Source organism: Phyllopteryx taeniolatus, chromosome 17, assembly GCF_024500385.1.
Source record: "Phyllopteryx taeniolatus isolate TA_2022b chromosome 17, UOR_Ptae_1.2, whole genome shotgun sequence".
NCBI lineage: Eukaryota > Metazoa > Chordata > Actinopteri > Syngnathiformes > Syngnathidae > Phyllopteryx > Phyllopteryx taeniolatus.
Window position 1 is genome coordinate 4511871 of NC_084518.1, and position 12904 is coordinate 4524774.

At 41.0% G+C, this 12904-nt stretch overlaps 1 protein-coding gene across 1 annotated transcript in view; it reads right to left on the reverse strand.

The window, feature by feature from the left end:
• Positions 1–10987, reverse strand: part of cxadr (CXADR Ig-like cell adhesion molecule) — a 49099-nt gene extending 38112 nt beyond the window's left edge. Inside the window, exon 1 of the mRNA XM_061751563.1 lies at positions 10841–10987. Within this exon, the coding sequence (XP_061607547.1) occupies positions 10841–10892 (52 nt within the window). The 5' untranslated portion in view covers positions 10893–10987. The remainder of the gene's footprint in view (positions 1–10840) is intronic.
• Positions 10988–12904: the final 1917 nt, after the last annotated feature.

Genomic DNA, 12904 nt, shown 5'->3' on the forward strand with positions numbered 1-12904 from the left:
CATCATATAGATGCCAGGCACAGATGGATTCAATGTATGGCTGTCATGCCCATACCATTTCAGCTGAAGAAGGTAAAAGAGGTCTCATTCAACTGCTAGCCTCTAGGAGAAAGCCAGACACAGTTAAGAGCCTGAATTTTATATGACTTCCATTAATAAACTTAACAGCTGGTGTCCCAAGAACCTATCAGTAACCACTGCAGCAGAATGGCCAAATTGTGCCCACCTACGTATTAGAACACAAGCACATTTATGATATTGTGCAAATTTGTAGAAACAAGAATCTCACAAATGTTTTCTGGTTAAGTAATCTCTCTCAACATTATGCTGATTTTCCTATAAAGATTAAGTGTTGCATTTAAGTTGTTGTGGTTCAGGCACAGGGCCATAACAACTCCCAACTCAAGCAGATGTCTCAATCATCATAGCTACAGTATAGCTCCACTGACAGCATGAGCATAACAGCAGCACGGGCACAAGTACAAGCGATCGTGTCCACCTGGTTGCAAACCCATAGCCACAAAATGAATTCATAAAAAAAACACTGTTTCCACTACTGGAGTGCCTCCAAATGGCACTAAAACCGAAAGAAACAAACTTGAAGCATATTTTGTTACAGTTCCAAGGAACTGTCATTAAAATGGAGAGAAAAGTGTGTGCACGTAATGCCAAATCTATATTTGTCATTCCATTATTTTTAAATCCAACTAGAGAAGAACCTGTTTATGTGTTAATGATAAACCGTAAGGCAGTAAGTATTGCCGTTTCCTATTTTAATAATCGTTACTACTATGGAGCAGCAAAGGGAGAAAGAAGAAATTACAAACAATGGAACAGGATGAAGAAGAGGCCTTGCCTCAGACAGAAAAAGAAAACAATGCATACGTTATGGTGCTGTGAAACATGGCGGAAGGCAGCCCAGGTGAGTACGATATTTTTTCACCAACGAAATGGACTAGAGGAGAGGTGGGGTCATATTACATTTTTTATGCAGATGAAAACTTAAATCGAGATAAATAATATGCAATGTAGAAAATTTCTCTCCATGATCACTATTACTGTCATTTAAATCATTTTGTAGGGGTCTGGCATGCATCAAAATATATTTTGGTTGCTACGGTTTACAATTTCTAAGGCTGCAATGGCTTAGACGCATGCATCATTTTGTCATTTTTTAATAGGTATTTATTGACTGACTAACAACAGTGAGTGTACTTTGCTTGAATGTTGGAAATATTTTTTTAATGTGATAAAAGGCTCAGACTCCTGGGTGTTTTTAATGGTGTAGGATTCGTATTATACTTGGGTTAATGATGGGCAACAGACTGCTGAGTCATCCAATTACAAAGACCTGGACTGCATATAATACTGACAGGCACATGGAGGTAGAAAGGCTCGAATGGCCAGCTTTATTAAGTCTTGCTTTATTCCTCTGAAACAGCTAATAGTGACTGACTCCTCCTTCAGCTGCCAAAAAAAGATGAAAACATATATTGGCATATTTATTGTGGTCAACAGGGTCAATACACACACATGCAAACCTGGCTGATGCTGAAAAGGCAACAATGCCTGGAGCGCCACAATCCTGAGTTGTCCTAGACTGAGCAAGTCGGCTCCAATGTGACAGGATTACTTTGCTAAAAAGCTCAATAACTGAGATTTCACCAAAGGAAAGATTTACATACATACTGAATAATTCTCCTTGCTTGAGACTCTGATGACGGACGGGCAAAGCATTCATTGGCGGCAATCTATTATTGGTATAAATTTGACAACAAAACCTTTTCATGTAGTTTATTACTTTATTAATACAAGTCAGTCCAGCCTTTAGAAACAATATGGGCTTCCATATGGGCGTCTGTACACCCGGAAATATTAAAACATTAACAAAAAAAAAGGACATTTCAGAAAGATAGCAGGTAAAAAGGTCAGTGCAATATCACTATGAAGGTTACGTCAACAATATGAAATGAACAAAATAAAACAAAACAACTGACTGCAAATCAAATAAAAATTTCAGCCAACACACACAGATCTTAAGGGCTTATTAGTCTCAATACTTTTGTCCAGTGTATATCATATGACTTGGTGATTTGAAAAAACAAACCAAAAAAAACATCCCGTGAGACAAATTAAGGTGGGACTCAACAGACATGATTAGCCTTTTTCCACATGCATAGTTGACAATGTGTCATGTGTTTTAATGAGCTAGGTGCGCTAAAAATGTCTCCATCAACATCTGCTTTATCCACTCCTCCTCCTCCTCCTCATTCTCATCCTTTCAAACGCCCCAACCTTCTCACAGCCATTTCAGAGCCATAATATTTTTCAAGATTAGACAAACAATTAACTCTAATGTTCTTAGACGGGAGAGCTAAGGTTTACTGCTGGAGGACACAATGCAATTATCTTCCCACAACTCGGCTCTGAGAAGGAATGCCTGGACATTCGCTGATAATGTGACATGGACAACACAATATGTATGGCTTGTCTGCAAAATTTGTCCAATGAGAGTTGGAACCAGCAACAAAAGATAGGCTGTCATAACACATTTTCAAGACAGTAGCATACGATAATGGCATCTCTCTCTCTAAAGGCTAAACCCAGTTTTTAAAACAGAGCATGACAGCTAAACTGACAGATTTGAGACTGTGCAGGGCTGCGCCACCATCAACCTCACAGGTGCCATCAGATTCAGTAAAAGAAGAGTTAACCACCCTCATTATTGCCATAAAATCTCAATACAACCACACATCTTTTCCATGAAACACCATTAACCAAGTGTGCTTTAACCTATGATAAATACCTCAATAATCTGTGAGATTGTAAAATTAAGACTCCAAACAATAAACCTAGAATACACCAGTGCTCCTCCAATGTAATTAATGTAGAATGACAGTTTGTACACACAGTTGACTTGTGTTATCATTAACAATTTAATGTCATATAAAACAGTGAATGTGAGTGCGAATGGTTGTTTGTTTATATGTGCCCTGCGATTGGCTGGCGACCAGTTCAGGGTGTACCCCGCCTCTTGCCCGAAGATAGCTGGGATGGGCTCCAGCACGACCGTGACAAGTCTAGTAAAAAAATAATAATTATTATTATTATTATTTTTTTTATTTTTTTAAAAGGAAGCAAAATTTAACTAAAATTAGTGCTAGGAAAGAATGAGTGGCCGATTCAGATCACTGGCGAATCTGCTTGAAAAAAAACGAATCTCGAATCAACCATAATTTTCATATCCAAATGAAAACAAATCAAGGTATGCATTTGTACAGTAGCCACTAGGTGATCATAAGCATCACAGAGCCCCCTGAGATGATCATCTCTGCGGAAGCAAGCATCCGATGCGGAGGAGCTACACGAATGTTCATGGCAGACTAGGACCGCGACAGATGAATTGGAAAAGGTTAGGTAAGATTCATTCACCACATCCTGGCAGATGAGTGACGAGAGCTACCGCTAACTAGCAGCTAAGCTAACTGGCTGGCTTAGTCGAGGCAGATGTTGCCAGCCAGCATGGATTTACGCATTTTACAGCACAGAGGCCGGCAAAACAGACTGTGGCCACGATGGGGAGAGGGATCCTGGTTAAAGTAAGCCATTTTGAACTAAAAAGAAGCGTTTTGGCAACAGCTTTTTCCGGAGGGAAAAACGTTTGCTCGCGCCAGCTAGAATGCGTCTTTTCTTGTCTTGTGACAAAATTTCCAACCCCAAAAAAACTTTGAGCCGGGGGGGCTATAGATAGTTTTCAAATAATGAAATTTGATTTTTCATTTATTTCAAAATAGTGCAAGGTGTAACAATTGGATAGTGATTGGCTATTCATTCATTACTGTCAATGTGAATTGCGATTGGGGATTTAGACGGTGTGTCTGAGCTCTAATAAAAACATATGTGAAGACTGCACTGAAAAAGGGCTTGAACCGGTGGGAGGCGTGACAAACACTTGTGCGATGGTCAAAATTGTACCACCTCTACCTCAATTTTGCCCAGTAAAACCCCTGTAAAAGTCAGCTGGGTTATATTTAGTCTTAATGACGATCACCCCACTGGTGTCATATTTTTTTTTTTATACTTCTGTGATAAAGCAGTTAACATGTATAAGGGACATGTTAAAAATTGGAGAAGCCTAAAAACAACTACCGGTACTATGTTCAGAGATGCTAAATTGGAGTCAAAATAATTCAAAGTTGAAACTGTAATACACACCATGTGAACATAGTTTAACAGCAAATCACGTCCTACCTACTGCATATCGAAAAGTTTGAATAAAGGTATACATTAAACGTACACACATGATCCTAATCAGGACACTTATTTAGTGAGATCTATCTGTGTGAGTCGTCTTGAGAAAAAAATATTCTGGTATGCTCTGACATGGTCATTTAAAGAAATCGGTGTGCAAAACTCTTATAATCATCATCACAGCTACATCTTATTTGTCCCTGAGCTCATTATTATTTCCCATTACGAGCAAAGTGTGCTGAGGGGGTTGGAGAAGCTGGGCATCAAGTGGCTAAGTGATGAATGTGCTTTGCGGGTATTCATCACCCTTGCAGAACCGTGGCAAGATAACCGCTGGACTCAGGAGCGTTGGCAGGTTCAGCGCTGCAATGACCTTGTAGAAACGGATATGTTACAAGGAAAAGCAGAGGAAAACTCCTCCTATTGATCCAGTAGATGACAAAATTTTACAACTGAGGTTCGCTACCCAAAGCATTTTTGTCAAATACCCATCTCTCTTACTGAACATACATTTAGGTTTTACACGGTCTCTTGGAAATTACAATTTGACAACAGCTTGCTATGCTACATAACGTTTTGTTGCCTGCTTGCGAGCCGTATCTTATTAAATTAAGTATGTGAACATACCTCAAGCAAGCCTTAAACGAACGTCCGCTCTCCCGAGCACCGGTGACCACCAACACACATTTTCCCCATTTTGTCCTTATACTGCAGTCGGCGCGACCCACTCTTGCCGTTGTCGCCACGGTAACGAGTATATCCGGTCGCATTTGTGTTGACAAGATAAAGCCCAATGATCGTAAAAAACGGGATGCGGTGGTATCGGAATACAAGATTTTATTGCAGTAGTCTAACATCATAGTGCAATCGTGAAAGAGCAAATTTGTCTTGCAGTCTGATCTGGGCGTTTTGTCAGTTCCACACCTTTTTAAAAAAAAAAACTATTGGCTGTCAGATATTTACAGTACTATGTCAAAAGACATGCGACAAGGCTAAAAATAAACTAGCTTTTGGATTCAAATATACTGTGCACGATGGTGACGCGGAGTAAATGTCTTTTGCGGAGTCATAGATCGGATCGGCGAATTATGACATTAAAGCCGATCAGCATAAAATGCTAAATATCGGCCGATACCGATGAGGCCGATCAGATCGGTGTAAAGTCTAGTATACCATCATTCAGGATAGCGCATACATCACACTTTGTCTCAACATAAATCCGTTTACACAAAGCCTAAACATGGCGGCTCCCAACAGAGCTCGTATGCGATGGAGATCTTGTTTTTAAATAAGTGTTTTTTAATCAAGCGTTTTTTGTTTTTTTTTAAATAAATGTCTAAAAACAATCCCATTTACTTTGCTGAACAGACAACGGACCTCCTTCTTGATAAATGATTTGACGTTCACGACGAGGTGCGCATGTCACACGGCCGTTCCGATTAAATGTAGTGCACATCAAAAACGTCCCCATGTAAACTCGGCTACTGTGTGGTTGGTCCACTGCCGAAGAGCCTTTCATCTGCCAATCGAATATACATTGACGTTCGCTGTAGTCAACTACTTGCTGAATAACGTGTGCCACTGAAGTTATGCTTAATAAACAGTTAACATTCCCATGTTTGTGTTAATTGGGGACTAACACACACAAAAACTCTGAGAGGCACTGACATTTTAAACGAATTCGCCACGGTGTAGCGCGCTGTTTAGCTCCTTAACTTGCTTGCTCGTTAGCTCGCGGCCAGCCTAGCGAACACAACAAACAGCTCAATATCCCTTAAGTGTCGCTGTTGTGTGAATCTATGCGCTGCATATGGAGCAAGGCTGGGAGGTATTGGACGAAGCCAAATCCGGCAAGAGTGTGCCGGTCCGCCGGCTACCGTGAGCCCACTAGCTGCAAATGGCGCAGCTGTCCAAATCTGTCGGCTCACTGTGTGACCCGTAAGCTCGCTCACCACAACAATGACCACTTATCGAGTCTGGGGAAAAACTATCGTTGTCCATTTTATTTATCATAAGCATAAGTCGATATACTATTTCTTGTGACAGGCCTAATTGTGATTGATGTTGTCCAGTGTCACTCACCCTAAATTTAAATTAAACATCAAAAAATGTGTGTCACCAGGGTGAAATTTTTAAATAAATTATAAAATAAAACACATGGATTTACATACTACTAAACACAATACTGTCAGCAGAGTGTTTTGGTCTAAATGTCAGAAAACATACATTTGAGATCTGTCACTGACACTGACTATGTGACCAAGGTATTTTAATAAAATCTTTCCAATATAGTCCCACGAGAATGCATCCCAGAAGGAAGTTTTACTCCTTACCTATTAGAAAGAAATGGGCTGTGAATACAGATTGCCTGCTCAGCCATTAACTGGACCAAGAAACAAGCACTACTATTAATCATTTAAATTCATTTTGTCGTAGGCAGCAATTTTTTCATTCAGTAATTCTTAAATGAAATGGAGGGAAAAGAAAGGGAAGAGAGAGGATGGGGAGGTGTTGGCACAATCAGCAGGATTTCACATTCCCATATCGCTTAACAGGAGTTGGCACTGGGCTCGTGAGGCGCAAGCATGCTAAACTATAAAGGCCCAGGGACTGTGAATATTCATGTGCGATCCTCCCCATCCTCAGATTGTGGAGGACAAAGTAGTGCTCCTGAGTGTAATCTAATTCCACATGTTCCTGCTTCATTTTCAAGGACGGAGTGAGGGGCTGCTTATGTGCAACCTGTTTCAGGAGGCAAGTAATGGCAATGGACGGCTGGGTCACGACCGCTGAATGTGACCTGAAGTCATTACGAGCTGTGCGGGGCAAATGACGATGGCTAGCGCTGTCCTCTTCAGGCTTCAACTAATCTTTCTTCTCACACCTATGAACCTTGATGGGCTGTATTACATTACAAATTCACTGTCATTTTCAAACATGGCTACAGTTATTTTGCTAGTAAAGAGAAAAAATAAAAAAATCCTGATGACACATATGCTATGTTAAACTAGTCACAGCAGCCACAATGTTCAGTTTTTAAAACAACAGAGTTGTTTTTTTCCTCCTGTAAAAGTAGCTAAGGAGAACATGCATGTAAAGGGGGAGGGTAGCTTTTCGAAACAAACATGTACACGCACACAAAGTGCAAGCACAGGATCAGTGTGAGTGTGTTTTCAAAAGGTAACTAAGCAACCGGCTCTTGGCCACAGCCTTCTGTTATACTCTTATCAGGTAACTGCACTCTGCGCTTGCTCTGTTTCCTCAGGTTTCTGTTTTTCCGAGGTCAGTGACATTGTTCTAATATTGACCTCAAGAGCCAGTGGTAGACATCGAGGGGACAACAGATACTGTAGCAGGTAAAATGAAGGTCAGCTAGAAGTGGGGAGTTTCAAATAGGTGGGAAGAAATGCCTGACTGCTAGCATTCGGTGTTGTCACAGCTACTGATAGCACTCGAGATGCTGTGTGAGGTGGATGACAGCACCAGCAGAGGTTAAGAGACTCACTGATTCAGCTCTATGGCCAAAAAACAGATACGTAAACATATCATTCGTGTGATTCCTATGATACTGGAGGGTGGTTCATTTGGTCAACTTTGAACACCATTTTCCAAACTGCGGTCCACGCCAAACAAGTGCACCGAGATGTCAGTTTGCTCGCCAGAAGTGAACTGGGACTAGATGTTAGACTTCACACCGATTTTATCGGGCTGATCGGTATCGGCCGATATTTAGCAATTTATGCTGATCGGCTGATCGGCTTTAATCTCATAATTCACCGATTGATCGGCTCCGCAAAAGACATTTACTCCGCATCGCCGCATGCACAGTATATTTGAATCAAAAGCTAGTTTATTTTTTAGCCTTGTCACGTCGTATTGGAAATATCTCACGGCCAATAAAGTTTTTTTTTTTTTTTTTTAAAACAATAAAAAACATGCCGGCGGTGTGGAACAGACAACACGTCTGAGACAGACAACAAGTAATGCCCGGATCAGACTACAAGACAAATTTGCTCTTTCACGATTGCACTATGTCAGACTACTGCAATAAAATCTTGTATTCCGATACCACCGCATCCCGTTTTTTACGATCATTGGACTTTATCTTGCCAACTCAAATTCGACCGGATACACTTGTTACCGTGACAACAACAACAAGAGTGGAGCGAGCAGACTGTATTATAAGGACAAAATGGGGGAAAACGTGTGTTGGTGGTCACCGGTGCTCAGGACAGGACAGGACGTTCGTTTAAGGCTTGCTTGAGGTATGTTCACGTACTTTTAATACTTTTAATAATGCTCACAAGCAGGCAATAAAATTTTATGTAGCTAGCAAGCTAGTGGTATCACAAACAGTTGGACATAAACATGACGCTGTTCTGTTGAATCATGCTCTAAGGTTTCGGTGTGGGTGAAGTCATTTAATTAAAAATTAAGTAATTTAACTACAGTAAGTTAGCACCCATTATTTCTGTCATGTTGTAATGTTGGTTTGACCTGACTGATTAGAATACACGACCTGACTAGAGCAGTGATTTCCAACCTTTATGGAGCCGAGGAACATATTTTACAATTAAAAAATCTCACAGCACACCAACAAACAAAACCAAGCAATTAAGTACACAAGTATATACAGTAAATGAACAGGTCATTTAAATAGACACATTCCTCCATCTTGTGATCGGATCGGTGATCAGTTATCGTTTTTTTTTTTTTTAACTCGCTGATCGGTCCCAAAAATCCCGATCGTGTAAAGCCTACGAGATGTGCAATGCAAAGCTTAGCAAATGCTTTGATCTTTACTACATTAAACAAAGTGAACACCGCCTGAAAATCTGTTACTAAAAACGAATTCAAATAATTTCAATTTAGCGCTATTACCGGCTAACTCTACCCCCGGATTTAGTTTTAGCATTATTGTGGGGTCCCTGTTTAGTGCTGAGGTACAGTTGGTTCTCAATTCTTTTGACCAGCTGTTCTGTTTATTTTGTTGCAATCTTAAATAATGGATATGGAAAAACAAACGTTCCTAAGTATGATCTGCCAGCTAAAATGACCCAGAAATACTTTACTTTTTGTCTGTCCAGCCATAATATACGACGCTTGTCTTCATTACCAATAACCTAACTGTCTTCATTACCAAGAACCTAACTGTGAGACAGATGAACTAACCACTGCCTTTCACCTATAGCCCATGAAGAAAAACTGAAAAGGCCCAACCCTGTTGGTAATATTGGTTTTGTTTCGTCAAAAATATACAGTCGCGTGCATTGCACCAGTCGTACTGCAAAAAGAAAACGCAGCAGAAATGCCCTCACTTGTTCTTTTGCCATTTTAAGCACAGTTTGCAGATATTATTTACTCCTGGAGACAAAACTGTCAAAAGAATGCTACCAGTTCGACAGACACTTGTTCTTGTCTGCTGAAGTGGAACATCGCCCAAATGATGAGGCCACGCTGCCATTAGGGCGGTAATGAGCCCCCCCACCCCACACACACACACACACAGACACAATGTAAGCCATGAGACAAAAGAAGTGCAAAAAAAAACAGGGTCTAAATCTAAACATTGTATTACATTCACTCTATGCCACACAGTCTTAAAGCATTTCTTTATTACATGGCGGCTCGAACCCAAACGCCACTGCCCTGTGGCATCCCTTTAAAATCAACACACATTTCAACAAATTGCAATATAACGGCAAACGGAGTGAAACAAAAAAAACACAACACAGCTTCAGCTATTGTTTAGAGTGGGAGGAGTTAGTATTGTGAGTTTCAAAGTAAATTCCTGGACATTAAACACACCCATGTACTTGTCAGCGACACATGAAGTAGTTTTAAAACAAATTTATGGAGGTATTTACAAACATAACAAAAGGTGTGGAAATTGACAATCGCCACTCAAATGTTCAAAGAGAAGCTTTTTATATATATAACAAAGTGGTTATTGAATCAAATAAAAAGCAGACTTTTAGGCTCCACAGCCCCCGTTAGCACTCTATAGCAAAGGTCACTAGTGCTGAATAATAACTAGTATCCAATGCAAGTAAATCCCAGTTTATATTACATTCGATGGAGTTTGATTTGGCACTTGGAAGCTCTGCAGCCACAGGTTCCAAAGCCCCCGCGGCCGTCGTGTTCGCCAACGTGGACATTTGTGGATCTTTTCATTTGGCTCGAAATCCCGTCGTGAGATCTTTGGGCCGTTTGAGTCAAGTGTGGTTTCGACGTTTGTTTCCGCTGCGCGAGCTTTCTAAAACTGACCTTGGGTAGGAATTGCCCTCAGTTGGGCAATTTCTTTCACGTGTTTTTTGTTTTTATTTTTATTTATTTATTTATTTATTTTTTGAAACACAGACTGAGCGAGTTGTGCGTCAACGTTGCTCCTCGCGAAGGTCGCGAGAATTACAACAAAAGTTAGCAGCACTTTGAATGCCTTGAAACAAAAAGCGAGTGTCCGGTTTGTCGCCACGGGTTCGGCGTTCTAATTACGCGACGAGGGCTTGACCGAAAGAAAAAAATAATAATTAAAAGAAATAATAATAATTAAAATATATATATATATGTCGTCGGAAGCAAAACTTACCTCCCAAAATGCTCAGCAGCAAACAGCACAAGCAGGCGTTCGGTACCTCCATCCCCGCTCAGTCTAAAGTCCTTTCGGCGAAACTTGTGGCGAGAAAGCGAGAGGAAGGCGGTCGCGGCGCTCGCCGAGCATCCAGACCGGCCCGCCCCTCCTCCTCGCTGCAGGTGCACAGGGAGCCGCAGGGTGTCACGTGACCCGCGGCCCACCTCCACGAGAGGCGGTGCTGCCATCTGGCGGAAGGCGACATTATTGCCAAGCACGAGTTTTAGCGAGGGTCGCCATTGCTCGGCCGGCAAGGCGTAGACTTTCTCCCCACTGCCTCAAAAATGGTTTGTTCCACCCCAATATGTGGCGCATTTCTGAACTTCAACCACTTAATATACACTATTATTATTATTATTATTATTATTATTATCAGTCCTCATTTTTGCTGCCCGATTGTAGGTCAGTGTTTATGTTATTTGGTAGGTGTTAGCTGAGATGTTTTTCTAGGTCGGAAATGTTTCAGGTGGTTAAAACGTACCCACTGTCCTCTGTTTGAATTGGATGGAGAGAGAAGTTTTGTTGTTGTGTCTTTTGCTTTGATTTTAAGCCAAGGCGCTGCTCAATAGTTTACTGACTGGAAACTCATTCACATTATTATTCTTTTTAGGAGCTAATTATTCACAAAACTCAATTTCTATGAATGTCTTTTACATTCGGTGCATTGCATTTCAAATAAAATTCCGCTAAAATAAGTCCAAGGTCTATTTTTAGTGATATTCTGGGTGTATCTGTTTTTATTTGAACATGACAGATTGCCTTTCTTTGTTCAATTGGATCAATGTTTTGCATAAACTGCACTCGTGCTCTGCCTTGCCAATTCCCTGGCTTTGGGTCCACCTGTCTCCCCCTTCACTCCGCCACACCGCACCCTGTGACTCGTACATCTTTTATTATCTGTCTTATTTCTGAAAATGTGTCGGTCTAAACTGTCTCACTGTTATGCATTTGGAGCTGGGATAGGTGATCCAGAACTACTTTCAAGCTGACTCAAAACCAGAAGGCAAGCAAAGGTGCATTGAGTGATGTAACGCATACAGGTAAGCGTCAGCGGCTCTGTTGGCTGAGCAGGTTCTCCACTGACTGAAAGGTTGTCAGTTCAAATCCTGGCTCTGGCTGTCCACTGCCAAAGTGTCGCTGGGCAAGACAGGGAATCCTAAATTGCCTCCAGGTCAACATTGTAAATAATTCGCTATAGTCAATTGCCTTACCTTTTTAAATAAGCGCAGTTTATATTGTTTATGGGGGATATTTGTGTTTGGCAATGTGTCCACACGCACAGATCCACGCATTATTTGAAAAATGTAATTCAGCCACTTGTTGGTGATGAAGTGCTGACTCCACAAGTGAAAATGCTTTTGTTGTCTTTACCGGAGCTTCTTTTCATCCACATTCTGGGCTCCATCTTTCCCAAGAAGAAGACGCCGGCGTGCCTTCGATCCCCGGGGCACCACCCCAAGGTCACGGTAACGCAATACGTACGGTACCCATGAGTGTGCCCCAGGGGACATTGCCCTCTGTCTTCAAGCCACAATGTGCAATGGCACGGAAGCGACTATAGTGAAGCGAATGTATTGTGACGTTTCATTCCATATTGGCGAAAACGAGGTTTAACCGTCTTGCCTGTCGCTGTTCATATGCTAGCTGGAGTCGGACGTTAGCAGAACAGGAAATTTTCTGTGGAAATGAAGAATTTGAAAGTGCATATATATTGTACCCTGATTTTACATGCATTTACGTTATGGATTTATTTTTAAGGCCCTTGCAAAAAAAATAAAAATGCTAAACATTATATTGAGGTACCATAGAGACAATATTACATCTCAAATACTAGAAAAAGTTGGTTGGGCAAAATATGTCCCCTTTAAGTGACATCCCATTCTTAATCCATAGGGTTTAATCTAGATTGAAATCTGCTGCGGCCTTCACTAAGCAAGCTACAGTAAATGCCACTGAAAATAGAGCACAAATGTTTTCTTCACTTACTGCGTCACCTATAGTAGATACAGTATATTTGTTTGC